Source organism: Helicoverpa armigera, chromosome 19 (genome assembly GCF_030705265.1).
Source record: "Helicoverpa armigera isolate CAAS_96S chromosome 19, ASM3070526v1, whole genome shotgun sequence".
Lineage (NCBI taxonomy): Eukaryota > Metazoa > Arthropoda > Insecta > Lepidoptera > Noctuidae > Helicoverpa > Helicoverpa armigera.
Genome location: NC_087138.1, coordinates 2,271,540 through 2,298,816, shown reverse-complemented (window position 1 = coordinate 2,298,816; position 27,277 = coordinate 2,271,540). Strand labels below are relative to the sequence as shown.

Here is a 27,277-nt window from a genome sequence, read left to right as displayed (position 1 = left end):
AGCGCATTACAGTGGTTAGTTAAAATATCTCATATATAGTAGACATATAGCGATATTTTTTATAAATATATTGATAGGTATTTAACTATATTTTAAAACCCTTAATTTCGCCATAAACACTAAAACCTAACATCTATAATTATCAGATTTTAACGTTTTCTGAAATTATCGGTCGAGTACTAGATCCAATACAAACGAGCCCTAAAATTCGATTTCGAAAAGAAGAAAAACAAAAGAAATGCTTGAAATGAATCAAGCGTTTAAATGTTAATTTCGAAAAATCGTAGTTGAAAATATGAATAGGCATGATTTCCTTCACCCTTTCACTCTTTATAAAAAACCATGGAAAAAAGCGAGACAGAAGTACCGTAGGTTTATTGTATTAAAGTTACTCTAAATCAGTGGTTCTTAACCTTTTTGACATGAGGGACCACTTTGACTAAAGTTTGTCTTGCCGGGGACCACCTCATCGGTTTACTTAAATTAGTACTCATTTCTTTATTATTTACCAAAAAAAAAAAAAAATTGGGTCAGTTCTACTCAAAGCTAAACGCATGTCGGCAGTTGTGTAGGTAAGCAAATGCAAATAAAGAAAAACATGCCTATGTAGTTTCCAAATGCGCGAGCGAAGCGAGCGCGAAATTTTTATCGGACTTAAACCAAATATTACGTAAAATGTAGCCCAAACGTACTTAACTTTTTGTTTGTTGACAAATTCAAAAATAAGGGCATATAGTTTCTGAATACGCGAGCGTAGCGAGCGCGAAAATTTTATCGGACTTCAACCAAATATTACGTAAAATTTAGCCCAAAGGTACTTAACTTTTTGTTTGTTCACAAATGCAAAAATAAGGGCACACAGTTTCTGAAAACGCGAGCGGAGCGAGCGCGAAATTTTAATTATTTTTTAAGACTCAAAACCAAAATTACGTAAAATGTAGCCCAAACATACATTTTCATGAATGGGGGGGACTAGGTACGACACACCCGATATACGTCCATGCGAAAACCCCCGCTCACAATTTTAAAGTCGATAAAAATTAAGTTAGATAACGTATAGCAACGTTGCGAAGCTAAGCTTCGCGGACCACTTGGAATGCCTCCAGGGACCACCAGTGGTCCGCGGACCACCGGTTAAGAACCACTGCTCTAAATAGAAAAGAATAATTCGCTCTTTTTAGGTGTAAAAAATCTTGTAAAACTTCTTATTGCACAATTCTACTGCAGTTACAAAAATCTGCAATTTTAAAGAACTCGATTTAAGACACCATTAACTTTGAGATATTCATCACAAAACATATAAACTAGCAACACTGTAGCTTAGTGTTGCCACTCAACAATCCAAAAATTCTTCCTTAATATCAAACGTCAACAAATCATGTTGTTAGTCTAGTTTCAATTTAAGTCTTTGTTTTAGGAAAAATACAATTTATTTAATTTAGCTTATTTATACTGAGCTATTAAAAACCAAAGCACCAGCATTTTTAAGTTTTCCAAAAAATTGAGATAACTTTTTAAAAGTAAAAAGAATTGACATTTTTATTTTGTGTTTCAACAATAGTTTCGATAATTTCCAAGCTCACAGCATGGTGGCCTTCTCATTTCTATGTAATAATATCCTTTTAAGTCAGAAGACCTTATTAATTTAAGTTTTATATACTGTACCCATACAATGTCATTTCTACATACAAAATCAAGTAAGCATTTGGCCATTATGAATTCGGCAACTATGACTATAAAATATATTTTGCCAGAAGGAAAATAAATAGTCCGAAAGTGGTTCTAGTAATTTTGTAAAGAAATGTACTTATGTATTTTTCAAAATGGCCAAAAAATACTTACATTTACATCTACCACTTCGTATATCAATTTCACATAAAGGACAGTTTTCCAAGTAGGTTTACTAATATGTATTTTGCCTTCTTAATTCTATAGGTTTTTCGCAATCTTATTATTTGCGAGGTAAGAGACATTTACCCAAGAATTATTTGAATTACATCGCAAAATTAAGACCACTCACCACTTCTACACGAAAATTTAGTATTAGCACGAACTGTTTCACCTGTCCAATCATAAGTTGATTAATGAAATGAATAATTTGACTTGTATATAGTTTGTTTCTAAATTGTCATAACAAAAAGTGCTATATCTACTTCATTTGTTGTGGGCACAGAGAGGTAACACTTACGATCTCTCTATCCGCCTTTTCAAGCATTACTGCTACCAAAATGGCATAAATGAAGAAAATGATTTCATTTTTAAATTGTTGGCCCTGTTCCCTGATTCCTACTATCATATAAAAATGTTGCCAGCATAAAATAACCATTCAATTTTAGTAATATTATTCCGAATTTTTCAACAGGAATTTTTTTTAAGTGAAACAATCCGTGCTTCTTTGTATGTGCTTATAACCTCATCCTCATCTTCTCAGGCTGGGAGACCAGGCCGTACTTATCGAGATGTTCGTATAAGGCAGCTACATACTCCTTGGGGTGTTTGGTATAGTGCTGCACGTGGGGCGAACGGTCCCAGCATTTCCATGTGCACTGCAATTGAAATTAGAAGTTAGTGATGATGAATTTTGTGAAGAACTAAGAACACTTTCACGGCACGTTTTTTTATAGTGACCCGTACAAAATTGACCGTCGCGCCGTGACTAAATACGATAAAATTACTGGTAATGGAAACATGTATGAACAAGAGGCTTAATAGTGACAAATAAGGTACCTAAGGAATGTAATGAAACGTCATCAAGACAATTTCCCACAAAAAATTCTATACCTATCACTCCATTTTTGCTTTTATTTAGTTTCGATTTCGATGTGAGATTTGTAAGGTTGGGATGTTCAGCTCCAATTCGAAGCCTCACTTGGTACGTTTCAAGTGCTCTTTCTCAGCAGGAACAGCGCGCGCGCATGGCACAGGTTCGTGTGAACAGCTGCGAGGATCTGATGACACCTACCTGGATCCCCATCTTCACCCAGCTATCATGTACACTGCGGTTGCTGCGCTCCGCGCCGACGGGGTCGCTGCGGGACAGCAGGAACAGCGCGGGCGCATGGCACAGGTTCGTGTGGAATAGCTGCGAGGATCTGATGACACCTACCTGGATGCCCATCTTCACCCAGCTATCATGTACACTGCGGTTGCTGCGCTCCGCGCCGACGGGGTCGCTGCGGGACAGCAGAAACAGCGCGGGCGCATGGCACAGGTTCGTGTGGAACAGCTGCGAGGATCTGATGTAGTGGGATGTGGCGGCTTCGTGAAACGTCTTCATGTGGTATCTGGAAGTAAAAAGAAAAAAGGTTTAGAAAAATAGAGCAATAAAATTAACGATGGATTGCACCATTTAAGTATAACGATAACTTAACCATACAACGATTTGACAACTTCAGATGGTTCGGTTATAGTTTAATGCTGCAACACACCTTAAGTGTACATGGTTATGCATACCCAAATGATTTCCCATCTGTCATTAGCAGTTTTAAGTTATAGGAGGCACTTTCTTTGGTATCGAAAATATTTACTGTATTTAGATGGTCTTTAGTAAGATTTTAGAACATAACCATGATGCTAAGGGGATCCTTAGCCTTTCGAGTGAATAATTTCCTCGAGATGTGTGCCGTACTTACACTACACAGGATTAAGTGAAATAAAATTCAAAATTATCAACTCTGACATTGATTTAACCCTGGACAGCAGATAAGGAACATAACAAAAGCGCATCTTAACTCATGACTTGACATGACCTAGCCAAGCCGACATTGGTTCTCGGAAGAGTTATGAACGAACGTGTATTGTATTAAAATTAAGTGTAGACTGTTCTAGTCTTTCATAGTGTTATCGTAGGTCAGAAGAAGTTTGCTCAAGGTTATGTCCTAGGGGCGCCGAGTTTATAAGGTCGCAAGGATTAAATTGGCGCCAAGTTGAGGTAGCTAGGATAAGGGTCCCTACAGGCAGACCGGCTCGGAGAGAAGAGCAAATTCTTAACACGTTGAAAATGGAGTACTTAGTATTTGTACTAAGGTTTATTTTTGGATGTGCACTGCTTTTATCATTAAGAATGGTCGAAGGCGCTCGGTGTGAAATAATAAGAGGAGCCGACCGGCCCCGATCGTGTACTTTTTCTTGACGTTTGGCTCCGATTGATTGCTCTTTAATGCTCGCACAGCCGATCGGCTCCGGTCTGTGTGAAATGAAAAATGCGCGCCGATGCTCTCCGAGCCGGTCTGTTTGAACGGACCCTAAGGGTGCCGAGTGAAAATGTAGACTCCATGTAAATAATTTTCTTAAAATAACAGTATTTCTAAACGTCTTATTAGTCACTGAGAGGTGGAGGAAAATACTATAAGAAAATTATTTTTTAGACGCATAGGTACACATGCGAAATTGTATACCAATTTTATACTTGACTACAGAGTTCATTCACAAATCACGTTTTTTATTTAAGGGTCATAAGCGGACGTAGGTCTAAAAATAAACTTTGGACTCTATCAAAGTCCATTATGAAATGTCTTATTGAGATTATATGATTTATATTTAAATGGTTTTATCTAACTTCTGTCTGGCATTGAAAGTTATCAGTACAGAATGAAACAGTGCAACATTTATTTATATTTAATATGTATAGATCTGAGTGCAACTTATTTGCCTAGGAAACTAGATATTTTCTTATCTAAAAACATGTGGTACTTAACTTACAATGTATTTGAGCTAATTATTAAGTCTAATATGAACTAAGTATGAGAATTAATTGCATGCTTATGGGAATGTTTATATGGCTAGTGGGTGCGTATTTTTTAACCGACTTGCTAAAAAGTAAGCTAAGCCTCGTCTAGTTTGGCCATTTTAAAAAGCGGTTTTGTTAGAAAGAACATTGCGTTAGTTTCATAAATGAATGTAAAAAATACACAAAAGTTATGTATTTTATTGAAATTGCGGTCTTATATAAAAACTTGCACTTTGAACCTCGCCTAATGATGAATCTTCTATACTTACACAGTCTACCCACTTACATATAAATAAAATTTAAATACTGTTCGTTGGCAACTCACTTTAGTTTGCAGGGAAAGTGTAGAAAAATAAATAAGATTTTATTTTGCATAAATACCTATAGACTCATGCATTGAGATTGAGAACTTTTTTGAAATCAAAGAAACAACGGGCGACTGAAATCGCGTTTTTCCGCAGTCTCAAAGTTTCACACATAGGTATCTCAAAATTTACTATTAGAATATTCCTAAAGCTTCTTCTGAAAATGAAGAAGAATTTCCAGGAAATTAAAACATATATGGCCTTACTACAAAAACTTAAACATCTGTTTTACACTTGTCTAAAAAAAATTGGCTGCAAAATGAACCATATGTCAACGTCATAATCTGACATTTTTTTAGACAAGTCTTAAACTGACGTTTAAAAGTTTTTGTGGTAAGACGGATACAATCTAGTCTATTTATGTATAATTGTCTTAATAGATACCCAATAGATGGAGAGCTGGGCCACTATTGTCACCCAGTGGACACCTCAGCATGGTCACCGCAGACGGGGTAGGCTCCGGAAGAGAGGCCCCAGCGCCTATCGTCGAGACTGGTGGACACGGTCGAAAGATCGGGAAGTGTGGAAACGAGATGGGGAGGCCTTTGCCCAGCAGTGGAACATTATAGGCTAGTAATAATAAATAATTGATACCTAATAGTTAAATAGTATATCAAGGTTTTACAAGTTCATTTACACCGCCAAAGCTACACATTCTGCTAACACGTGCGACCTTGATTGGAAATCGGCGTACAAATTATCATTATGTATCGTCATGCCTAATATTTATGATTAGAATTAGTCAGTGTACTATTTTTAAGACAATGATAAGTAATAGATAAGCTTTTTTTGTTTTGTTTCAAAATAAACAATACAAAGAAAATTATTAAACGGCACCTCTATTTACTTTTGGGAGATTTTGAACCCGTTCATAGTTATAAATGGAATATCGGTTTCTTAAAACCTTAATAAAAAAGTTTAGCTAAGTATTCTTTACTAGTCTATGGTCCTACAAAAGCTCTGAAGAGTACATTATATCTATGTTTGGTTAATCTTAAGAACTATCAGTAGTTCCTGAGAACATATTTGAAAAAAAAAATTGAGAAAAAATAATTTCTTTCAATTCAAGATTCAGATCTTGAAAGAAATTGTGATATCATTATGTGTTCTTATGCACATAAATAAATGACATAGCGACAGGGCTGATTGCACTTTGCATGCAAACATAAACTGCACTTTGATCGGTCGATTAAGCGACCCGACCCGTTCGTTCACGTAGCAACATCAGCTAATCTTTAAATTCTCCCTTTAGTGATAACTCTTAATCGTGTGATTTAGAACTGAATGTTATCCGATATTGGTGTCATTTGTAGGTCAAATTACTAGGTGTTGAATGCAATTTCTTTTGTATGCATTCTTTAGAGATTTTTATTATGTTTTGGAGACAGTAAACTTGTGATTTAGGAATAAACCTGATCCTTCTTTTTAAAAAGCTGAACAAATCTTTATTAAGAGGTAGATCAAAACTAGCACAGCTACAGCTAGTATTTATAATGTAACTGGTCATACTATTATTTCTTTTTAGAATTCAATTTTATTACACCAGCCACCTAAAATGTGCAAATAAAGTCGTAATCAGAACGGTAACTACTGCACTAGAAGCCAGGAGGTCTGACAGCCAGTTTTACCAAGGTCATATGACACTGGTACTCAACTGCATCCAGTTATATTGAAAGCCGACCCCAACATTGTAGGGAAAATGGCTAAGCAGGTGCCATAAACAAATGCTGCAATAGGTTGATTTATGAAAATATTGCACGAGCTTAGTGAATAGTCAGTTATATAACAACGCCAGTTTTATTGAGAGCACGTGCAGCTCACGTGTGCTTCGACCTTATGTAATTGTTTGCCAATTGCTGGTCTATTTGCTGTCTTAATAGGCTTCATTTAAAGTGCTCTTTCATTTGATCAGTTTATTATTTCTAGCGATTTGTATTTATAGAAATCATTTATGGAGTGTTGTATATGGTCTATCTATCTATAGGTTGCCTTTATATGATTCAACACTTTCTGTCTATAGCTTTCAAGACAAAACTAGTGAGTCGATTTAAATACAATTCGGTACACAGATAGTCCAGCTGGAATTTGAGAAAGGACTTAAGCAAATTTTCACCAACAAATGCCTAAATTTAGGGACCCCTAAGAGCATTTAGGGAACACTTAATACGAATTTCGTTTTCACCAAAGTTTAAGTGTCCCTTATAACCTTCATTAATGGAGGAACCCTTATTCTAAGTGACACTTAGTAAGAGAAACGTTAAGAGATTGTTGGTGAAAACGGGCTATAGTCTTCTTTTTATCCAGGTGCTCTGAGAAGTTCTCTCAGGACGACGGAGAAAACGCGGGGAACTGCTAGTTTTAATATAGGTCTCATCGGTTTTGCAGTTCGGAACGTTATTAAAATTAATTTAAATGCTACTTACTCCATATAAGCTCTCAGCGTCTTCTGCATGATCTGGTTCTTGGGGAAGACGGCAGCTGGTACCCCGATGGCGAGCTCACTGATGTCGGCAGCAGAGTCCCACACTTGAGCCACCACGCGGTCCATTACTGGCTGGTAACTGGAGATAAAATATAAATAGAAAGAAAGAAAATACGTTTTATTGCGCAATTTAAGACGCATATACACAGTCAAAATAAGAAAAGAAAGGGGAAAAGATGCGTCTTAAAGCGCGTAATACAGCCCTCGCTCAGCGTAATGCTGCGACCCGAAACGAGACAGAGTCCCAGCGCTGGTTTTCAGCGATATCATCATCATCCTCCTGCCCTTATCCCAATTTTATTTGGGGTCGGCGCAGCATGTTTTCTTCTTCCATACTCTTCTATCTGCCGTCATCTCGCAAGAATCATTCTTTCTAACCATATCAACATTCACACAGTCCGTCCATAACTGGAGATAGAATAAGACATTCAAAATGGGTGAACGTCAATTTGTATTGATTCAAGCTCAATGCGTCGAAGAAATTGTTTCTATGATGCCTTTTAATTTATGAAAACCAGAAAAAAATGTTTTTTTTTTTAATGATAATATCTGATTTCAGAATTAAAATTAATTAAATAAAATTTTATGATCCTAGTTAAAATGCATGTACTGTTTTCCACATGTTTTTAATCAAACAAACCTCTAATTAACCATTAAAATGCTAATAGCGTAACTTGAATGCACTTAAATCATCATTAAACTAGACGACAATAAAAGTTAATTTGAGAACTTCTAGCTTCAATGCATATTAAGTACTTATGTAAACTGTTCTAGTCTTAGGTAGATGAACAACTAGACAAAAGAATCAAGATATCTTAAAAAAAACCGTAGAACTGCAGAGACAAAATCAAACGTGGGAAGCCTTTGTTCGACAGTGGACGTTTTGTGGCTGAGATAATTTTTTTTTTTGGACCTGGGAATAAATCCAAAAGACATTATCCTTAAATGGATAGGAGGCCATTAAGTGTCATGATGACTACTTCCGAATTTCGGAAGAGCGTACATATTTTGCCAGGAAGTCTGAAAACCAGTCTTAGCAAGAGGAGTATAGTGTAGCCTGGCTGTCTGGGTTGATGAGGTCAGATAAGCAGTCACTTTATGTATAACTGTACGATGCTACTGTTACTTAACTGTAAGGTAAGACTGGAAGCCGACCCCAACACCAAAAAACATAGTTAGGAAAAGGCTATGCAGATGATGATTAGAGCCCAAGTTCACCGATTTCATAAACGTCATATTTTCTTACAACAACAGTTTTCACTTTAAGGAAATTGACGCATAGGGTTGTCGGTAAACTTGGGCTTGCCTTATAAGTTGATACTTACAGTTCCTTATTCTTCATGACGTGAACGCAGACCTCTCCCCACATGTAACCAGCGACTGAGAAGCCATGAACCACTAGAGGGTGCTCGTTCTCATTCATAGCCATGAACTTGATCAGGTCTTCGGCTACCAGCTGTAAATATTAAACTAAGTTAAAGAAACCTATTTTTTTTCATCTATTCTAATGTTAGAAAGATGAAGAGTTTATTTGCTGGGATGTGCTTATCTATTTTTCAGTGTTATACAGTTAATTTATTGAGGTAGGCATTTTATTCGTAAGTAGTCCCCACGGGACGCACGGTGAAACCGATGGTAGAAACCAAATAACTTAAATTGTTTATAACCACAGTTACTGACTAATTAAAATTTGATATTATCCAAAACCTGACATGCCTTCTGTAACAACCATTTACCACCCTAACATGCGAGATTCAATCTTAATCAAAAAGCTTTAAAGTACAATTCAGTTTGTAACCAACCTGGGAGCCCTTCATCGGCCACATGAGCTGCCAAGGTATGCAGGACACGGAGACGACATCGAAGCCTTGCTCCAGGTATAATACCATCCCAACATGCAAATTTCAACCTTAGCCACAAGGTTTTAAAGTCAAATATAGTTTGTAACAAACCTGGGAGCCCTTCATGGGCCACATGAGCTGCCAAGGTGTGCAGGATACGGAGACGACATCGAAGCCTTGCTCCAGGTATAATACCATCCCAACATGCAAATTTCAACCTTAGCCACAAGGTTTTAAAGTTAAATATAGTTTGTAACAAACCTGGGAGCCCTTCATGGGCCACATGAGCTGCCAAGGTGTGCAGGATACGGAGACGACATCGAAGCCTTGCTCCAGGTATAATGTAGCGTACTTCATCACGTGTTTCTGTCTTGCTAGGAGCCAGTTGATCATGACGCACATTGGCTTGTCGACCCGTTTGTCCAATCTGATGACAAGAGTGTCTTATAAAATATTTATCTTAAGATTTCTTAAAGTATTTTATTTAGTAGAACTTTCCGACAAATAAATATTTTTTATAATTGTTTTTCTGCATTTTCGCATTGTGTGCATGTTCTTTTCAATTGAATTTAGATATACTTAAGTACTTTTAAGAACATGTGGTGTTTGCCTGTAATTGGTTATGCATTTAGCTTGTAACTTTTTTGCAAGTATCGATTTCTCCTATACTTCTTAATGTAATAACTGTTGGCATCCAACTAATGCGGATGTTATTTTCTTTTGTCTCAAAGATACCTGGACTGATATTGAAAATTCTTTTTTGACATGGGTCCCGAAGTCGGTGTTAAAATAAACACAGTCAAAAGTCAAAAGACAATAATGAGATGTATTTTGTTTTTATTTTGTCACTATCAATGTTTTGGGAAGTCTGTTTCTATTTTTTTATTTATTTTACATTGACGTCAAGACAAAAAGTTTTGAGGAAAAAGACGTTAATTAAAATTGTAATATACATTTTATTTACCTACGACCTATTACGTTAAGATGTAAAAACGAAAATAATAGAACTAGTTTTTAGGAATTACATTCTTGACCCATCTTTGTATTTTGTCAACCTTGGACAAGCGCATGATCGCATGTGTAAGCGTGTGTGACCCATAATACATCCCGTTTCGTGTGAGAAAATAAGGAAACAACAGTCGAAGTAAGTCGATTATTAGTTTGAAATTATCTTTATGACCCTAATTTTCGCGTAACTGGCACTGGGTTTATCTTAACCCGATTATACATAATATTAATCTCCTGGATCCCTTATGTAATGCTATGGCATCTCATAGGCCCTAGTTGCCTGATATAAACAAATAAATAAATAAATATGTGGAATTTCTGCTCAAACAATACGATTTTTTGCACAGTACTTTTAAACTTCACCATGACTTCAATCGGCCATAACATAGTAACAAATACACGAGCCGTTTGAAAGCATCGAATCGACCCACTTCCCCGATTGGCTCTCAATTCGCGTGACACAAACAAATAGAGTGTAATTATATCTCCGATCGTACCATATTGCGTAACATTTGACATGCAGTGTCACGTGTTGGAGACATTACGAGAATAGACCTGTTACGACTATCTTGCAAGGGTAGGTAGTATTAACCAACCAAGCCAAGAAAGCCTCGGAAAGTTGGAAGTAGACTAGACCAGGGAAGCTTTCAATTAGGTCACTATATCCCAGCACTTGGCCTTTGGTTTTTTGCAACTAATCAAGTATGAAGTTAGACTGGAAGCCGACCCAAACAAAGTTGGGAAAAAGGCTTGAAGGATGAACCAAGTATGAAGTTTTTGTCTCCATGAAATAGAACCTATGTGCGCCAAAGCAAACGAGGCAAACGTTTGAGTTTGAGTCTGAGCTAAAACCATTTATCTAGGAATGCTGTTCTTAATTAACCTCTTGATTGAGTGTGCCGTATTGCTAAAAGTTGTATGATTTAGGTTCATAGACTTAAGCGATATAGGTACTATTAAAGTTTACTCAAAAAACAGCACTTATGATTTTCAGAACCAAGACAAGTCGCTTGACTAAGACCCTTGCAGAAAAAATAGAAAGCTAGGATTTTCATAACATAGCATATCGAAAATATAGTCACGAACGAGGTCTAAGTTCATATTTTAATTAATATATTTTATATCCACTATCTCTGCTTTATGAGAAGCCTTGGAAAACTTGTCTGCATGAATTCTAATCAGCGTCCTGGCGACTACATAGGTGCAGTTAGTCAATCAGTGCGATTAAAACGTCGGGTCGTTCATTGCACGATTATATTATTTATTGATACTGTTTACGGACTGCAGGAAATGTAATATTTATAATTGGTTATTTTAGTGAGGTCCAATCAGGACTGGAGCCATACTAAAATTATTTAACTCTTATGTTGACTTGTCCTATGTAAACTATATATATTGATCCTGGCCGATTTCGGCTTCAGCGTCTTGGGTCTGCGCTTAATTTTGAGAGCTTCGCTGATGTGCTCTCCAGTGACTGACAAGGCCTATTTTTGCAGTAAATGTCCGTCCACACGTCCGTGTGGACGTGGTGGATGTAAATTATAAACTTCTTCCAAGCTCCATCGTTCTTAAGATAAATATGAAAAGGTACGGGATTTTGCAGAGAAAGCATAACGACCCAGTTCATAATTTTAAGATTCAAGATCAGAAAAAGAAGCTGCACCTGAAGCATTGTAATCTTTCCGGAGATCGATCCAAGGTGTATTGGGTTGCCCGGGTAACCGGGTTGAGGAGGTCAGATCGACAGTCGCTTCATGTGAAACACGGGTGTCAGCTATCCGGTTTGGAAGCCGACCTCATAGAGAAAGGCTAGGCAGATGATGAATTGACTAATAAAATAACTATTAATTTACTCACCTCATAGTAGCAGGATCAGCTTTAAGCTTGATCTTGTCATTGCTGATGTACTGTATGTTCTTCGTGATGTCCTGTGTGTGCGCACCGCGGTCCATTGTGACCATCGCCACTGGGGCGCATGACAGCAGCGGACGGAATGTGGCCTGGGAACAATATATATGACTTAGTTGGATATCATAATAAGTAAGTACATCTTAACATAAGTAAGTCTGACACCAGTCTAACCAAGGGTGTTGGGTTGCCCGGGTAACTGGATTGAGGAGGTCAGATAGTCGCTCCTAGTAAAACACTGATACTCAGCAGCATCGGGTTGGACTGGTAGCCGACCCCAAAATAGTTGGGCAAAGGCTCGGAAGATGATGAAAATGATGAGTAGAACAATAAATGCGTTCCCTCATACTTGTGTTAAGGCAAGTAAAAGAGAGCTTGATATTGAAGAATTAATTTATTGGAAACTTATAAGTGTTAAGGCAAATTATTAGTCATTCCAAGCCCTGCCATATTTAAAATATTTATTAAATTTATTTCAGAATTAATTTAATTAAATTTAGGTTAATCAGAAATTATGAAGTCATAAAGTTATTTAGAATAGGCATCGTTAAATTGACCACGATGCGTCATGAATATGAATCAATTTATTAATTAAAATTTAAATAGCTATAATTAAGGAAAAAGGCAACAGTTAATAAATATTCGCAATCGCATTATTTGGTAATTGGTAAATTGGAAAGTGAATCATATATCATGCGCCGACGTACACCTAATCACCACGTGTGTGTATTATGACTTGAATTTTATCAATGAAGACACGTTTATGATTGCTGATCGGATCGGAAATGCTGCTGAAAACATAGTTCTAGGTATTCAAAAAAAAAGACTGTTAGTAGAAAGTGAAATTCTAATCCATCCAAATAGGGTATGGGATGGAATAGATCATCACACATCATCTGCCTAGCCTTTACCAACTATGTTGGGGTCTGCTTCCAGTCTAACCGGGTGAAGCTGGGTACCAGTGTTTTACAAGGAACGGACGGAATAGGAACGTTATATGGTTATTAACGTCTCATCCAAAATATATACCATACTGAGGCTTTTAATCTGCATTTAAACTGATAGTCTGCATTTAAACTTCTAAAAGAAGGATTACAATCCCGAAAACTCTGAGATGGGCACATTTTTTTTTATATTTGGCATTATTTGCAAGATCCCTTTGAAAACATTCTACAAATTGGGACTTGTCGATCCTATTAATGCTGCCGGCATTACCATCATCATTAGCCGTTATGTCAATTATCCATTGTCAAGTCCACATTCAAGGTTAAACCGATTACTGATTACGAGTCGATTATTGTGGAGAGGCTCAATTTTGTTTTGTTTTCAGTAGATAGCACACTCGTATAATCTAACTAGACGTCTGTATTGTCTGAATCAGTCTTTTAACTACGAGTACATGATATTTCTGAAATTACCGTAGTATTTCCAACGGTTATATATCTCTACGTCTCTTTGACCAACTTTTTTCAGCATGATCTTTCATAATTTTATAATTTATTTTTGAAAGAAATAGAGGGAATGAATAGCCATAATCCATACTGAGCAACTCCATTTTCTTAGTCAATAGTGTGGCCATATTATTTACAGATTTCTAAACTAATATTATCAAGAAGAACATTTTTTTGTTTCCACCCTAAATGCTAGGGAAGCTACACTGTCCCCAGGAAACAGGAAAGCCTGAGTACCGAAAGAAGTCCCGTCGAATCGAAGGTGGAACCGCGAGAAAGACCAAGTTATCTTTATAAAGTACTTTATGTAATAGAACATAATTGATCACGTAACAAGCAATAGTGCAAAACGGCAAGTTCAATGTCAGACGTCAACGGCACGGCCAAGTTCGAGACGGCCGATAAAAAACCTCCTAGTGTTGTGCAAACTGGAAATATTGTTATAAGAAGTGAGTACTTAAGCAGCTATCTTTGCGGTTAACTTAAAAAAAAGGTTCGTGTTTGAATATGCGAAATTGTATCTGCGAGCCAATAAAGGTACAAAGGGCGTGAAAAGGTTAATAACTCAAGAAGTTTGAGTGTGTTTGTGGGTCCTTCATTCACGCATAATTCAAGCATCATTTAAACATCAGTTTTTATATGGGATGTTTTTAATCCAGGGAGATTAACTCGCCATAGGCGAAACCAGTAACATGTCGTAACTATGTGATGAAAAATTTTCGCTTTGAATATCCATAGACCGATATTCTGCCCTGTTTTACAAATTTTATTAGCAGGACAACCTTTTTTAGGAACCGTGGTACATTTTTCTATGTGCTGTAGTCTATTTAATCCTAAGGCTAATGCCCAATTTTACCTACTTGACAGTTTTTTGCGGATGTTGCGAATCTGCGCCGTAGAAGCAACACCTGATTGAAATAGTTGCAATTTGTATTGCAATTGAAACTATGATAAACAATGTCATTCTATTGGTTCAGGTTACTACAAATATTAGTTGGTCCAAATTCCAAGCCATTCCCAGATTTGTAAACACGGATATTGATAGTAGCAATATTGTTTTCATAAAAAAAAATATTAAAGTTAAATATGCGTCTCAAGAAACAGAGATAACTCAAACAATTTTCTCTAATTGGAGTCAGGCCATATAGGTACAAATATACTGCTGCAAACGTAATTAAAAACAATAAAGAAAACTATGCGATTTTGTTTGTATATTTTTCTTAAGCTTATCATCTGAACTCAGACTCAGAATAGATAGACAGACATTATTTGCTTTGTCATTTCTGAAAATGAAATACAAAAAAAAAATGCAACATAATACACTGGCCTATTTCGCCACAGCTTCTGTGTGTCAGGATGGCCGAGCGGTCTAAGGCGCCAGACTCAAGGAATCCCTTGCTCACTGAACGTGGGTAGAGTTGTTCTGGTCCTCTCTGAGGGCGTGGGTTCGAATCCCACTTCTGACAAACCTTTTTGGCATTTTTTTTATTTTTCTTTTCGAAGTTTTCACCTCAAACGTGCCACTGTAAATTATACTCTATTTATAAACTAGGTTAAAATTATAACACTATCTATATGTACACAGAACCGTCTACCAGATATAACTGGTTGGTTATTTTGATATCATATCGAATTGGAGATAGTTATCACAAAACCATCATGATGCGATTCTAACATAATATACTGTCTGGGCCGTTTTTTGTAGCCTGCTTATCTACCAAAATAATTATATCATACTTTTTATTTTTAATAATATTACTGCAGAATTTAATCGAAGTGACAATAGATTTTTCCGAGAAAAATGACGAGTAGACGAGACATGCGCGGGAGTTGAATCGAGCGTTACTTTCGCAATGCACCCGGGCGGAACAGCTTGTAAATCATCTGCACTGTTTTATACGTCTTTCGACCTTGAAAGAAATGCATTTTCTTTACATATTGTTAAACAATGCTTAAATAATCCCAAAAGTATCCAATTTATAGGGTTTTCAGAATTCAATTATTGCGAATGCAATAAGAGTTTAATATGGATAAACAATTTCAGCATAGCATCACTTTTCTGATTTTATTAACAGCACACAGAAGGTACTAGCAGTCTCTAACGATTTCACTCGCATCCCAGGGGAAATACTTCCCACTCCCGGTAATAAAATAAACATCAAGTCCATCAGAGCATTTTGATTTAGTGATTTGCGTTTATTCCGCTTGTAGTCTTTCCTCTTCACATAATACTGTACCTCTTGAGCTCTCAATAATAATAGTGAAGAAGTGTTCAAATCGAATAGCCTAGCAGCTATATTAGTTCTCAATAACAATGATTTACTAGCAACAATATGAACATCATCTGAACACCGCGTGTGTTTGATTGGTTGGTCCCATACAAATGATGATAACTCAGTCATATTGGCTGTTTCCACGCGAACTGAGAACAAGTGCCGATTGTCGTGAATCGTGTGTTCGGGGATACCTAATACTTCCTTATTTCTGCTGAATCTTGAATGAAGATGATTGATGCTACCAAGAATTAAGTAAGGATAAATCGGTTAACAAAACATTAAACGGACTCGGCATTTAGCTTTGTAGGATTTTGGCCTTTCCAGATATTTAATCTCAGCAATACTTTGAATTTTTGAATTGGATTGGAAGAAAAGTGGATGTTGATTTCATAAATTTTGCAATGCAATATCTTTCGTGACTCTAGAGATCATCTTTTATTAGGAATATTAAAGTGCTAATGAAATCCTACATTTCAGTACAAGTGGAGGAAAAGTTGGAGAAGGTCAAACGCATATTACGCATTTAGAAAACTACATACTACGCGTTAATTAATAGTGTAAGGTATGTTACAGCAATAAGTCGTAATAAAAATCGTGTAGGTCTAGCCCACGAACATAACATAAAACATAGGCTGTTTGTAAACAGTCTCTATTTTTAGCACGTTAAGGTTAAATATTACTTGCAGTGCATTTGGCAAGTGCATTGTTTACTTTGGTTACAAACAGTTCCTGTTTACTCCTGGTGGCCTAGTACTCGTATTTTGCACAACAACAAACTAGATGATTTGCATTTGACATTGAAACATGGTGAAATTCCCTAACAACTAGTGTTCTAAATCTTAATTTAGGTAATTTTGGACCCTGAACAGTTAAAGGGTCAACAATATAAAGAACGTATTTTCGATTATGTTTCCTAAGTTGACAACCATCTTTTGGGTGGACCTATTTCTGGACCCTGAACAGTCAAGAGTCGGTGTGCAATATAGAGGTTCTGATTTTCGATTATATTCTTAAGTTGAGAGCAATATTTTTTGTAGAATTTTACTATTTCACATTAGCAACAGTGACCTAATTGAACAACACAATCAGTACATTTTACCTCACTATAACTTCTAACCTATAACGTAAAACGCAATACGCACTCCATGGTGCGATAGTGCATCAGTACCACGTGACTGTGACGTCACGGCACCCGTTGCCAAGTGCATTACAGAACATACGATGCATCTATTCACGCGACGTAACTCTATGAGACGTTTAGTGCGTGTTAGTGTAGGTCCAGAATCTAGAGCATAGAAGACTAACGATGTTAATCCAGAATAAGTAGAATTCTCTCAATCAGATGATAGGTGACTTTATAATGGTACTTAAATAGTTTTGTTTACCCGTTCTTATTTATACCTGGAGAATTGAACATAGAACTCAGCAACTAACTGGACAAGTGGATATTTAATTGAAAATCGGTTTTAGACCTGATGGCAAGGCGTCAGATTCACAAAGCTTTTTGTGCTTCGGGACAAGCAGTAAAAAGTCAGTTATAAATGCCACAAAATTGTTAACCGTTTCATTTCCAAGGTCAAATATTAAAGGTCAATGTCAATCTCCAAATGAGTTCATGTGAAATTAACCACTTCCGACTAGGATGGCTAGATAGCCCAACCAAACTATATTGCATATGAAAGTAGTGAGGTATTTTTAACTCAGAATTCGTACGTTTCCGATCGTCTGACACTTTGTAACAGGCTCAAAGTCCAATGAACACACAATTATGTAAATAAGGCCGTTCGTTCTTTTATCACTGGAATTAAGCGTGCATTCTTGTTGCACATTTATCTGATAATAATTGAAAATATGGCTTTGCATCGAGTCATTGCTTACGTAACATTTCACGTGTGTATTTAGTGAAAGCGTTTGACCAGAGACAGCAACGTGAAATAGCAGTTTTTGGCAATTATTTTAGACTTTCGGCAGAATACAGGCATTGAACTCATTATTGAACGTGAAGATTAAATATTTTCGGAAATAGGTTCCTAAGAAGAAATGGACGCAGTCTCTTCAGACTAATAAGTATTTTGAGAGATACCCTGGATACCTCAGGGGTCTATTTTTGGCTCTAGTCTATCGTAAATTACAACATAATATAATGGCTTACCCGTCAACTACAGGAATAACTGTTTCTAGCGAAGGTAACGTAGTATGTTTAAAATCTACTGTTCAAACTATTACGTAAATGAATAAAATAGTACTTACAAACTTTCCATTGCCCCTCGCTCCAACTTTGCCGTGATTCACAAACAACGCCACTGCATTTTTTAAGGCACTCATTTTGTAAATTTACCTGAAAACAAAAGAGATGCACTGTTAGGAATTAAGCCAGATAAAAACTTGACCAGAAAATTTGGGGCATGTCAGTGGCCGAGACAAGTTTCGAGCAAAGCGGGCATGGCCGTTCTATCCTTTTCTTGCTAGGATATATAAAATGACAAAAAACCTTTTTGTTGCTAAAGAATTCGAGATTTGACTCAAGTTATTTTAAGATACTTTATGTGATTTTACACCAAACAAAACGACCGAAGATGCATATACCGTGGCGTCCATTCGAATGATTTTACTCTGTTTTCTGAGCACTGAACAGAAAATAACTAAAATAAGGTCCCTCTCGTGACGATAATTCAGTACAATTTCAACTGATAGGCCATTTGGTGTGATTGTAACGTTTTTCTACGTTTCAGTTTCAAATAGTCATAGGTATAATGCTGATTGAAGATTGTTGCCATTATGGCTCCTTGAGATGCAAATTGGCAAAAATTGCATTGATTTACCTTTGTGGCTGTGTTTAGTTTTTATATGCAGAATGTCGCTACATTTACAATCACACACTTTCATTTTGCCTTGTTCAAATGTTAAGATGGGCATTAGGAAAGAATTATGCAAGTAGCTTTGTAAAATATACCCTTAGATACTAAATTCTTGTATAGGCTGACATATGGCCGATTTATTCTTCTCTTTGCTAGAGCAAAAAGTTTTGATAAATCAATCTATGAATTCAGACTAATTCGCAAACAAATATTATGACTACAATGAGCATCTTTTATGTAATATAACATTTACTGATGTTCCTGCAATTGCCCAATTATTGCCTTATTGTCGGTTATTGTCTCTGTCGTTTTGAGATCAGGGTCGCGGGTTCGATACCCTCGCGGAGACTAGTTCGCGGTGCGAGTTGGCTGGCATTCAGTGGCGTTGCTACTGTCTAGTTAGAATGCACTCTACTGCATTTTGCAGTATTCTTTGTAAAACATATATGTGTGTGTATAGGTAAACAGGATAGGATTTGAATTTGTGTTATTCAAATCTTGTTCTATTTACCTGATAAAAACTTGTATATTGGTAATTGGTACAGTAGGAAGTAGTGTAGTAGTAGGTACGCGAATGGGAAAAAAGTAAGCCACATTTTAGGTTTACGAAGAATTGAAAATTTGTGATGTAAATCTCTTTATAAAATCAAAACTACGAGTGATTTGGAGTTTTGAGAAAAACATTTGTTTCAAATGAAACGTAGTTATTCAATAAACTTGAAAAACCCGAAACTGATGAAACTACACAGGGCGATTACAGCATACAGTTTATTTATCAATCAGTAACTGCGTTTAATATCCATAATTTAAACTATATTCATCTGAACAGCAAATAGGTACCTGTCAGTACCTAAAGTTCAATAGACTTGAAGAAAAAATCATAGAGTACAAAGTCCAGTGAGATAAGAATCATGCTTCGGACTTGGTCTGACTACGTGAGAAAGTAATGATAGATTGGGGTACTAATCTGTATAGTAAGTAAGCGTTATAAATCAAAATAATCTATACTAATATTATAAAGCTGAAGAGTTTTGTCTGACAATGCTAATCTCAGAAACTACTGGGTGGATCTGAAAAATTATTTCAACATTATATAGCCCATTTGTCAAGGGAATCCTAGATCCTATTGTATGCGGGTGTTCTTGTTTTTTTTTTTGACATGACTCAACTTATTAAGATAATATTTGGTTTGGAGATAAATAACAACCTGAGCAATAACATAGGCTAGTTTTTATTCAATTACTAGCATCTGTCCATGGTTTCACCCGCATCCCGAGGTAACTGCTCCTCGTATCTGGATGGTGACAGAAATATCCTTATTAAGCTACCTCCCCGATAGTTTTCAGCTTAACCAGCCTGACTTTCTTTTACATATACAGATAGATATATAACCTAGTTTGTACAAGTAAAAGAAAAAACAAACTCATTTGAAATGAATTGTAATTTCTAATGGTTTCAGCGTCTCACAATATACTGACCTTTGAACCGTGGCGCAAACTTATCACATTTACATACTTACTTTTGTTTATAAATGTTAATTAGTCATTGATTGTTTTATTTTCTAACCCAGGTAAATGTTTTATTAGAAAATGTTACGATGTTTTTGTTGAAAGATTATGTTATTTCTAGTGTAAATGGTAATGTATGTTGTTTAATAAATTTTTGAATGCAGTATTGGTTTTAGTTTTAAGGTTTATCATTTTAAAATATTTAATTTGGATAAAAAGTCGCTATGTACTACATTATTGGGAAGTCTATGTTTGTAGCCAAAGCAGTGCCCTGGCATTTTATTTTGTACTTTTTTTCAACTGCATTAAAAAAAAAATTATTAAACTCTTATATGCCGCTAATAAGAGAACAATAGAAAATCCATTGTGTAGATCACATAGATCCGCGCACCAGCATACAAGGGGTTAAGAAATCAGAAAAATATTCCTGTAGGAATGTAAGTAATAACACAAAACATAGCTATGTCCAGTTTTTCCTGTCTTTCCACAAATTTTAATAATCATTTCTTTAAATTTTTCATATGGTTATCTCAAATCTGATATATTGAATATGGATGAATATGGATGGAGCTCAAAGTTTGTATACAAGTTTTCAGATTTAACTATTATGTTATTTATGTCTTAGCATTCTTGTCTCTATGTATGTTTTATTAAGATAAATTATAAAATAAAATAGTACAACTAAATTAGAAAGTTGGTAGTAACAGCTAGTAAGTAGCAACATTGTAAGGAAATAGTGATGCCAAACATGAAGCTATCTAATGCAGTATAAAAATACTTCCAAGGCCAGCCCTAACATACTTTTGAAGAACTCCATAAGTCATCAAATTTGAGCCAAATAGACATATTTTCACTCATTATGTATTATAAAGATTTTAATTTTTAATTTTAGGTGTAGAAAAGTATGAGTCTTAATGTGTTTAGTAGGAAATACTGCAATAAACGATTTATTTAATAGAAAAAGATCGTTTTTAAAAATGCGGGTCTGCATACCCTTCAACACTAAGTTATGACATAAATAAAGAACGAAGTCTATAAGAATTCTTAATAGAATTTGCAGTTAAATATTTGAGATGCATTCGCTAGAATTTCCCTTCATGCCGGCCAGTTATAAAGTGCACATAGCTTAGTAGATATATCTGCACATTTGCACCGCGCACAGTTAACAATCAATTAAATAATAAACACGCAACTTACCGTTAAAACCTATAGACTGGACACAAAAATATACTAATAACTGTAACTGAATGGATCCTGGGAGAAACTAATCGGCAGCACAAAGTATCACTACACAAACTAAAATTTATTTTAATAAAGCGACAAACACGCACTCGATGCGTGATCCGGCCACTCGCTTTGCTTTTGACGCTTGACGTGACGTGGGTTTTGTTGGTCCGAAAAAAGTGGTTGGTTTGAGATCCAAAGATCAATTTTGTATCAATACAGAAACGTTTTCATGTAGAAATAACTAAAATTTTGTGGACTTTTTTGGACATATGAAACAACTTCTATGGCTAGAGTGCTTGTAGCGTTGGAAATTGGATAATTTCGAAATCATTACGTTTTACTTCATTTTTGAACGAATTAACAAACATCAATGTCAAAATCACATGGCGTGCATCTGTCATTTTCACGCACTCGTGTTGTGTATGTGCGTGGTTATTTACAAATTAAATATATGGCAAATATATTGTAAGTTATCAAAGAATTCAAAATGAATGACAACGATGGAAAAGAGTTTGCTGAGCTCGGTATCAAGACTTGGCTTATCAAGCAGTTATTTAGCCTCGGTATGTAGTGTTTTGTGTACATAAGTCCATAACAGTCTTGATCGCATTTTTGGAATTTGGACGCCAATTTGTGACAATTTATTCATCTTTGATTGTTTAAAATTATCCCTCAGTTTATATCCTTTTAAGAATTGTCTCCAGAAGTATTATTTTTTAATAATTTCAGGCATAAGAAGTCCTACGCCTATCCAAAAAGGTTGCATATCTCGCATACTGGCTGGTGATGACTGCATCGGTGCAGCTAAGACAGGTTCGGGCAAAACCTTTGCATTTGCTCTGCCTATACTGCAGCATCTTGCTGAAGACCCTTATGGAATCTTTGCTTTAGTACTGACGCCAACACATGAGTTAGCTTATCAGGTAATTATTGGAATCTGATTAAATCATAAATAAACATTATCTACTACATTATTTAAAAAATAATAATTAACATACTATTGTAAAGAAATGGAAATAAAAAGGCTTTAAATATAATATAAATATACTTCATTATTTTATAACAGAACTTTTCATATGAATATATATTTTTGACTTCATTTCATGTAGGTATCTGGTTTGATATACGTACCAGTACTATACTAGTATTTTTAAAAAGTCTATAGAGCTTGTGTGCTCCAGTAATTTTTTTGTTCTATAAACCTTCCTCTTCACTACTACCGCAAACTACTTAAAAAAAAAACGTATATATCTGTTAATTATATTATCACTTGTATTTATCTATTTAGATAGCAGACCAATTCAGTATCCTAGGCCAGCCGCTTAAACTAAGAGTATGTATTGTGACTGGAGGATCAGATCAATTGGAAGAGTCCTTGAAGCTTGCCAAAAGGCCCCACATTGTCGTAGCCATGCCAGGGAGGCTGTCGGACCATATCACGGGATGTGACACCTTCAGCTTGAAGAAGATTAAGTATTTAGTGCTCGATGAGGCAGACAGGTAAGCAGTTTCATGATTGAAAAGCATACTGGTTTATTCTTTTGCTCTTCCTTGCTACATGTTGACACCAAACCAGAAAATAATATGCCTGAAGCTTGGTTGACCTCATTTTTTGAGAATCGAAAAAGAACTACTTTTAATTTTACATTTATTTTAAATAGACAAGTAAGAGTTTCTCTGAGTGACATTTTCTGGTTGTACATAGATTGAAGATTTAATTATTTTCTTTTCAGACTCTTCAGTGAATCATTTCAAGATGACTTGGAGACAATATTCAACGCGTTACCTGCACAGAGACAGAACTTACTGTTCTCAGCCACAATAACAGATGATGTTAGAGACTCTAAACTACTGCCACTAAATAAAGAGGTAAGTTTCCAGAATATACCAAAAAGCCTTAACTATTAATAAAAACTGCACTCTTGCACTGCATAAATAAATTCCTATTATAATCCACATGTAAATTTTATTGACATTTGTATCCATAATTTAGGTATGTAGATTACTTACTATAAAATAAGAACAAATTCATCATCAAATCTGCCTATTGACGACCACTGCTTTGGTCACCTCCAAAGAGGGCCAACCATTCTGTTCTTGAGCAGAACGCATCCCGCAACCATAACCAGACATTCATTATATCGCCAAACAATACATTATCTCTCAAAATTATCTATGTACCAACAAAATGTAAAGTTACTACTTTAACTAGATCTAAGTTGAAAAATTGGTGTACCTAACGAAATAAATATCTATCAATCTATGATAACTTTTCATATCTTCCAGAAACTGCTAACCTGGACAGAAACAGACACACAACTAACAGTGAGCACACTAGACCAGCGGTACGTGGTATGTCCCGCGTACGCACGAGACGTCTACCTCGTGCAAACGTTACGCAAGTACCGGGAGACAAAGCCGAGCAGCCATATTATTGTTTTTACTGATACTAAGAAGTAAGATTATTTTGTTGTTGTCTAACGTCTAATATTGAACGTAATTTTTGTTCTGAAGGATATAAGTATTTCATGATAAAACTAAATAGAACAAAATGACGATCGGAGATGTCATAAACTCCTAAGACAGTAGCGTCGCAAAACTGCGGGTGATCCTCCATTTTTTTTACCAAATCAGTAATCAATCGAGACCTATCTTTAACAGATGCTCAAGAAACCCGAACGCCCGTTTTGGTCATGAGTACGTTATTTGATTTCCAAGAAGTCGCCTGACCATTCTCTGCTGTCTTTTCGAGCATTTCAAAATAAATAAATTCACTGCTTGTAGGTGCAATATATTATCCATGCGATTCTTGACAAATTTTGAAGCTACATCACGTGTTAGAATTCTTAATTTTCAATTAAAATACATGATACAAAATTACCTTCCCACTTCTAGAGAATGCCAAGTCCTCTCAATGATGCTAAACGCCATATCTATGGACAACGTGTGCCTGCACGGGTTCATGCGTCAGAGGGAGCGAGTGGCCGCGCTCACGCAGTTCCGCAGCAACCTCAAGTGTACGCTCGTGGCTACTAACGTGGCGGCTAGGGGGCTGGATATACCCACTGTGGACTTGGTGGTCAATCATAAGTTGCCGTTGGAACCTAAGGAGTATATTCACAGGTATTTTTTAGGGCGCTAGTTCAAAGTTTACTTAATCGTGAATTCCATATCATCCTCATCCTCCGAGCCTTTTTCCCAAACTATGTTGGGGTCGGCTTCCAGTCTAACCGGATGTAGCTGAGTACCAGTGCTTTACAAGGAGCGACTGCCCTGCCTGACCTCCTCAACCCAGTTACCCGGGCAACCCAATACCCCTTGGTTAGACTGGTGTCAGACTTACTGGCTTCTGACTACCCGTAACGACTGCCAAGGATGTTCAATGACAGCCGGGACCTACAGTTTAACGTGCCATCCGAAACACAGTCATTGGTGTCTAAGATATACTAAGAAAGTACATACAAACTTAGAAAAGTTTGAATTCCATAAATCACCATAAAAATCTTTATGTACTCCTATTATGTGCTATGTGCTCCCCTTATGTACTCTTATGTACTTCCCTTATGTACTCTCTTATGTAGTCTTCTTATATACTCCTGTTATGTAATCCTCTTATGTAGTCTTCTTATGTACTCCTGTTATATAATCCTCTTATGTAGTCTTCTTATGTACTCCTGTTATGTAATCCTCTTATGTAGGTACTCTCATGAACTCACTTATGTATTCCCCTCATTTACTCCATACTTATGTTCTCACCTTATATACTCCTCTTATGAACTCTCTTATGTACTCCTCTTATAATATTATTATCAACTGCCCAGCCTTTCCCCAAGCATGTTTCGGCCGGCGATAATGTTACTAATACAAAATAACTTTTCTCTCTACAGGGTAGGTCGCACAGCCAGGGCCGGAAGAAGTGGCATGGCTATCTCCCTCATCACGCCTTATGATATACTACGACTGGGAGAGATAGAAGACGCCATCAAAACTAAGCTTACCGAGTATAAGATTGATGGTAAGTAACCCAATTGATTTTACCTAAAGTTATTTTTTTAAGGACACGGTTTATGAGGATACGGTTAGAAAAACCTACCTTCGTCGTTATATAGTTATCGGCACGGATAATGAGCTCTCGGCGGTAGAGTGGGGACCGCTTTGCGCACTGTAAACTTATGGCAATGAACCAATAAATCACTTTTGCGCAAGTGAAGGTCAGGGCTCAATATCCTTGTCGATGATTATACTAGCTGTTTCACCCGCGTCCCGGGGGAACTGCTTCCCGTACGTGGACAAAATATGGCATACCTACACTCGGAGATAGTGAAGTTTCCCAACAATGAAATTATATCTCAAATAGCTTCAGTTTACAAATAAACAAAAAATATATTTTTTGAACTATCAAAGAGTTGCTCTAAGTAGCTATCATACTTACACTGATTTTTTTTTCTAATTCGACCAAATATTCCTGACATAGCTTTCAAACAAACTTCCTCTATCTATACTAATATTATAAAGAGGAAAACTTTGTTTGATTGTAATGGATAAACTCAAAAACTACTGGACCGATTTTAAATATTCGTTCATCATTAGAAAGCTATATTATCTGCGAGTAACATAGGTTATATTTTATCCCGGTGCGGGCAGTAGCTCCCACGGGACGCTGGTGAAACCGCGGGAAAACGGCTAGTCTATAATATTTAGTATCATCATCATCATCATCTCAGCCATATGACGTCCACTGCTGAACATAACATAACACAATTTTCTCAGATGACGAAGCAGTGAAAATCTTCACGACCGTCAGCGTGACGCGCAGAGAGCAGGAGGCGCAGTTGGACAACGAGGAGTTTGAGCAGAGGAAGAAGAACTATCGCGTCAAGCGCTGGATACAGGCCGGAGTTGACCCTGACATGATGGAGGAAGGGTAAGGGAATAATTTAAATGTTTCTTAAGGTTTTTAACTAAATTATTCAGGTCGCCTCCAACAGGTATCTGTAGAGATCTAAGGGGGAGGATTTTTAAGGTGTTTGTTTGGAAAGTTAAAGATGATGAACCTTTTCGCGTGAAAATGACTCTAGGTTAAAATATATAGAATTCCAAAAAGAGCTTAGTAATTTAATTAGTTTTAATTGATACAGAAATACACAACAGACAGATGTTATTTTGCATTTAATAGTGTACCTTTATTTTATTTTAGCAAAAAAGATAAAAAAGTAATTGAGATATATAGTTTATAGACTGATATATTTTTCTATCCATTTACAGACTAGAAGAAATGCGCCGGAAACGCATAAAAGCTGCCAAGAAGGCTAAATTAGCCAAAATCAAGGAGGTCCAATCACAAATTCAACCAACAAAACCACAAAATGAGGACCGACTTCAAAATGAAGATATTGACGCCTCCATCAAAGATGGCTTGAAGAAAGTCAATAAGACACTCATGAAAAAAGATGAAAGATTCAAAGATTTTATAGGCAAGGTAACTAAGATTAAAAGGAAAGCTGAAAATGTTAATGTGAAAGATGTACCAGAAGGGGGTAAAAAGAAAAAGAAAGTCAAAGGGAAAGGCGTGTTGGTGAATAAATGATTGTTTATAACATGTTTGCATTTTGTTTTAATTGTTA

At 36.3% G+C, this 27,277-nt stretch overlaps 2 protein-coding genes and 1 non-coding gene across 3 annotated transcripts; 2 read left to right on the top strand and 1 right to left on the bottom strand.

The window, feature by feature from the left end:
- Positions 1 to 1,913: 1,913 nt before the first annotated feature.
- On the bottom strand, positions 1,914 to 21,818 carry LOC110379767 (uncharacterized). Its single transcript, XM_021339563.3, has 8 exons — positions 21,624 to 21,818; positions 18,311 to 18,398; positions 12,283 to 12,425; positions 9,679 to 9,844; positions 8,902 to 9,032; positions 7,518 to 7,655; positions 3,107 to 3,284; positions 1,914 to 2,546 (listed from the first exon to the last, which is right to left on the bottom strand). Exons 2-8 carry the CDS (start codon positions 18,383 to 18,385, stop codon positions 2,406 to 2,408), a joined length of 972 nt encoding a protein of 323 aa, XP_021195238.1. The 5' UTR covers positions 18,386 to 18,398; positions 21,624 to 21,818; the 3' UTR covers positions 1,914 to 2,405.
- Positions 15,135 to 15,250, top strand: Trnal-caa (transfer RNA leucine (anticodon CAA)). The gene is made up of 2 exons: positions 15,135 to 15,172; positions 15,206 to 15,250. It is a non-coding gene; the product is annotated as a tRNA-Leu (tRNA).
- Positions 21,819 to 22,025: 207 nt separating the features above from the next.
- On the top strand, positions 22,026 to 27,249 carry LOC110379766 (probable ATP-dependent RNA helicase Dbp45A). The gene is made up of 9 exons (XM_064039399.1): positions 22,026 to 22,216; positions 22,383 to 22,576; positions 22,942 to 23,153; positions 23,387 to 23,522; positions 23,940 to 24,109; positions 24,549 to 24,776; positions 25,541 to 25,668; positions 26,424 to 26,577; positions 26,919 to 27,249. Exons 1-9 carry the CDS (start codon positions 22,141 to 22,143, stop codon positions 27,238 to 27,240), a joined length of 1,620 nt encoding a protein of 539 aa, XP_063895469.1. The 5' UTR covers positions 22,026 to 22,140; the 3' UTR covers positions 27,241 to 27,249.
- Positions 27,250 to 27,277: the final 28 nt, after the last annotated feature.

What these genes read in the sequence shown, in the direction of transcription:
- LOC110379767 (XM_021339563.3), bottom strand. Translation starts at nt 18,385, where the DNA reads ATGAGTGCCTTAAAAAATGCAGTGGCGTTGTTTGTGAATCACGGCAAA. An exon ending in CGAGGGGCAATGGAAAGTTT is followed by an intron (nt 12,426 to 18,310) that starts GTAAGTACTATT and finishes TATTGTTCCCAG; the next exon opens with GCCACATTCCGTCCGCTGCT. An exon ending in GTCATGAAGAATAAGGAACT is followed by an intron (nt 7,656 to 8,901) that starts GTAAGTATCAAC and finishes TTTTATCTCCAG; the next exon opens with TTACCAGCCAGTAATGGACC.
- LOC110379766 (XM_064039399.1), top strand. Translation starts at nt 22,141, where the DNA reads ATGAATGACAACGATGGAAAAGAGTTTGCTGAGCTCGGTATCAAGACT. An exon ending in CAAGCAGTTATTTAGCCTCG is followed by an intron (nt 22,217 to 22,382) that starts GTATGTAGTGTT and finishes TAATAATTTCAG; the next exon opens with GCATAAGAAGTCCTACGCCT. An exon ending in CCTGACATGATGGAGGAAGG is followed by an intron (nt 26,578 to 26,918) that starts GTAAGGGAATAA and finishes ATCCATTTACAG; the next exon opens with ACTAGAAGAAATGCGCCGGA.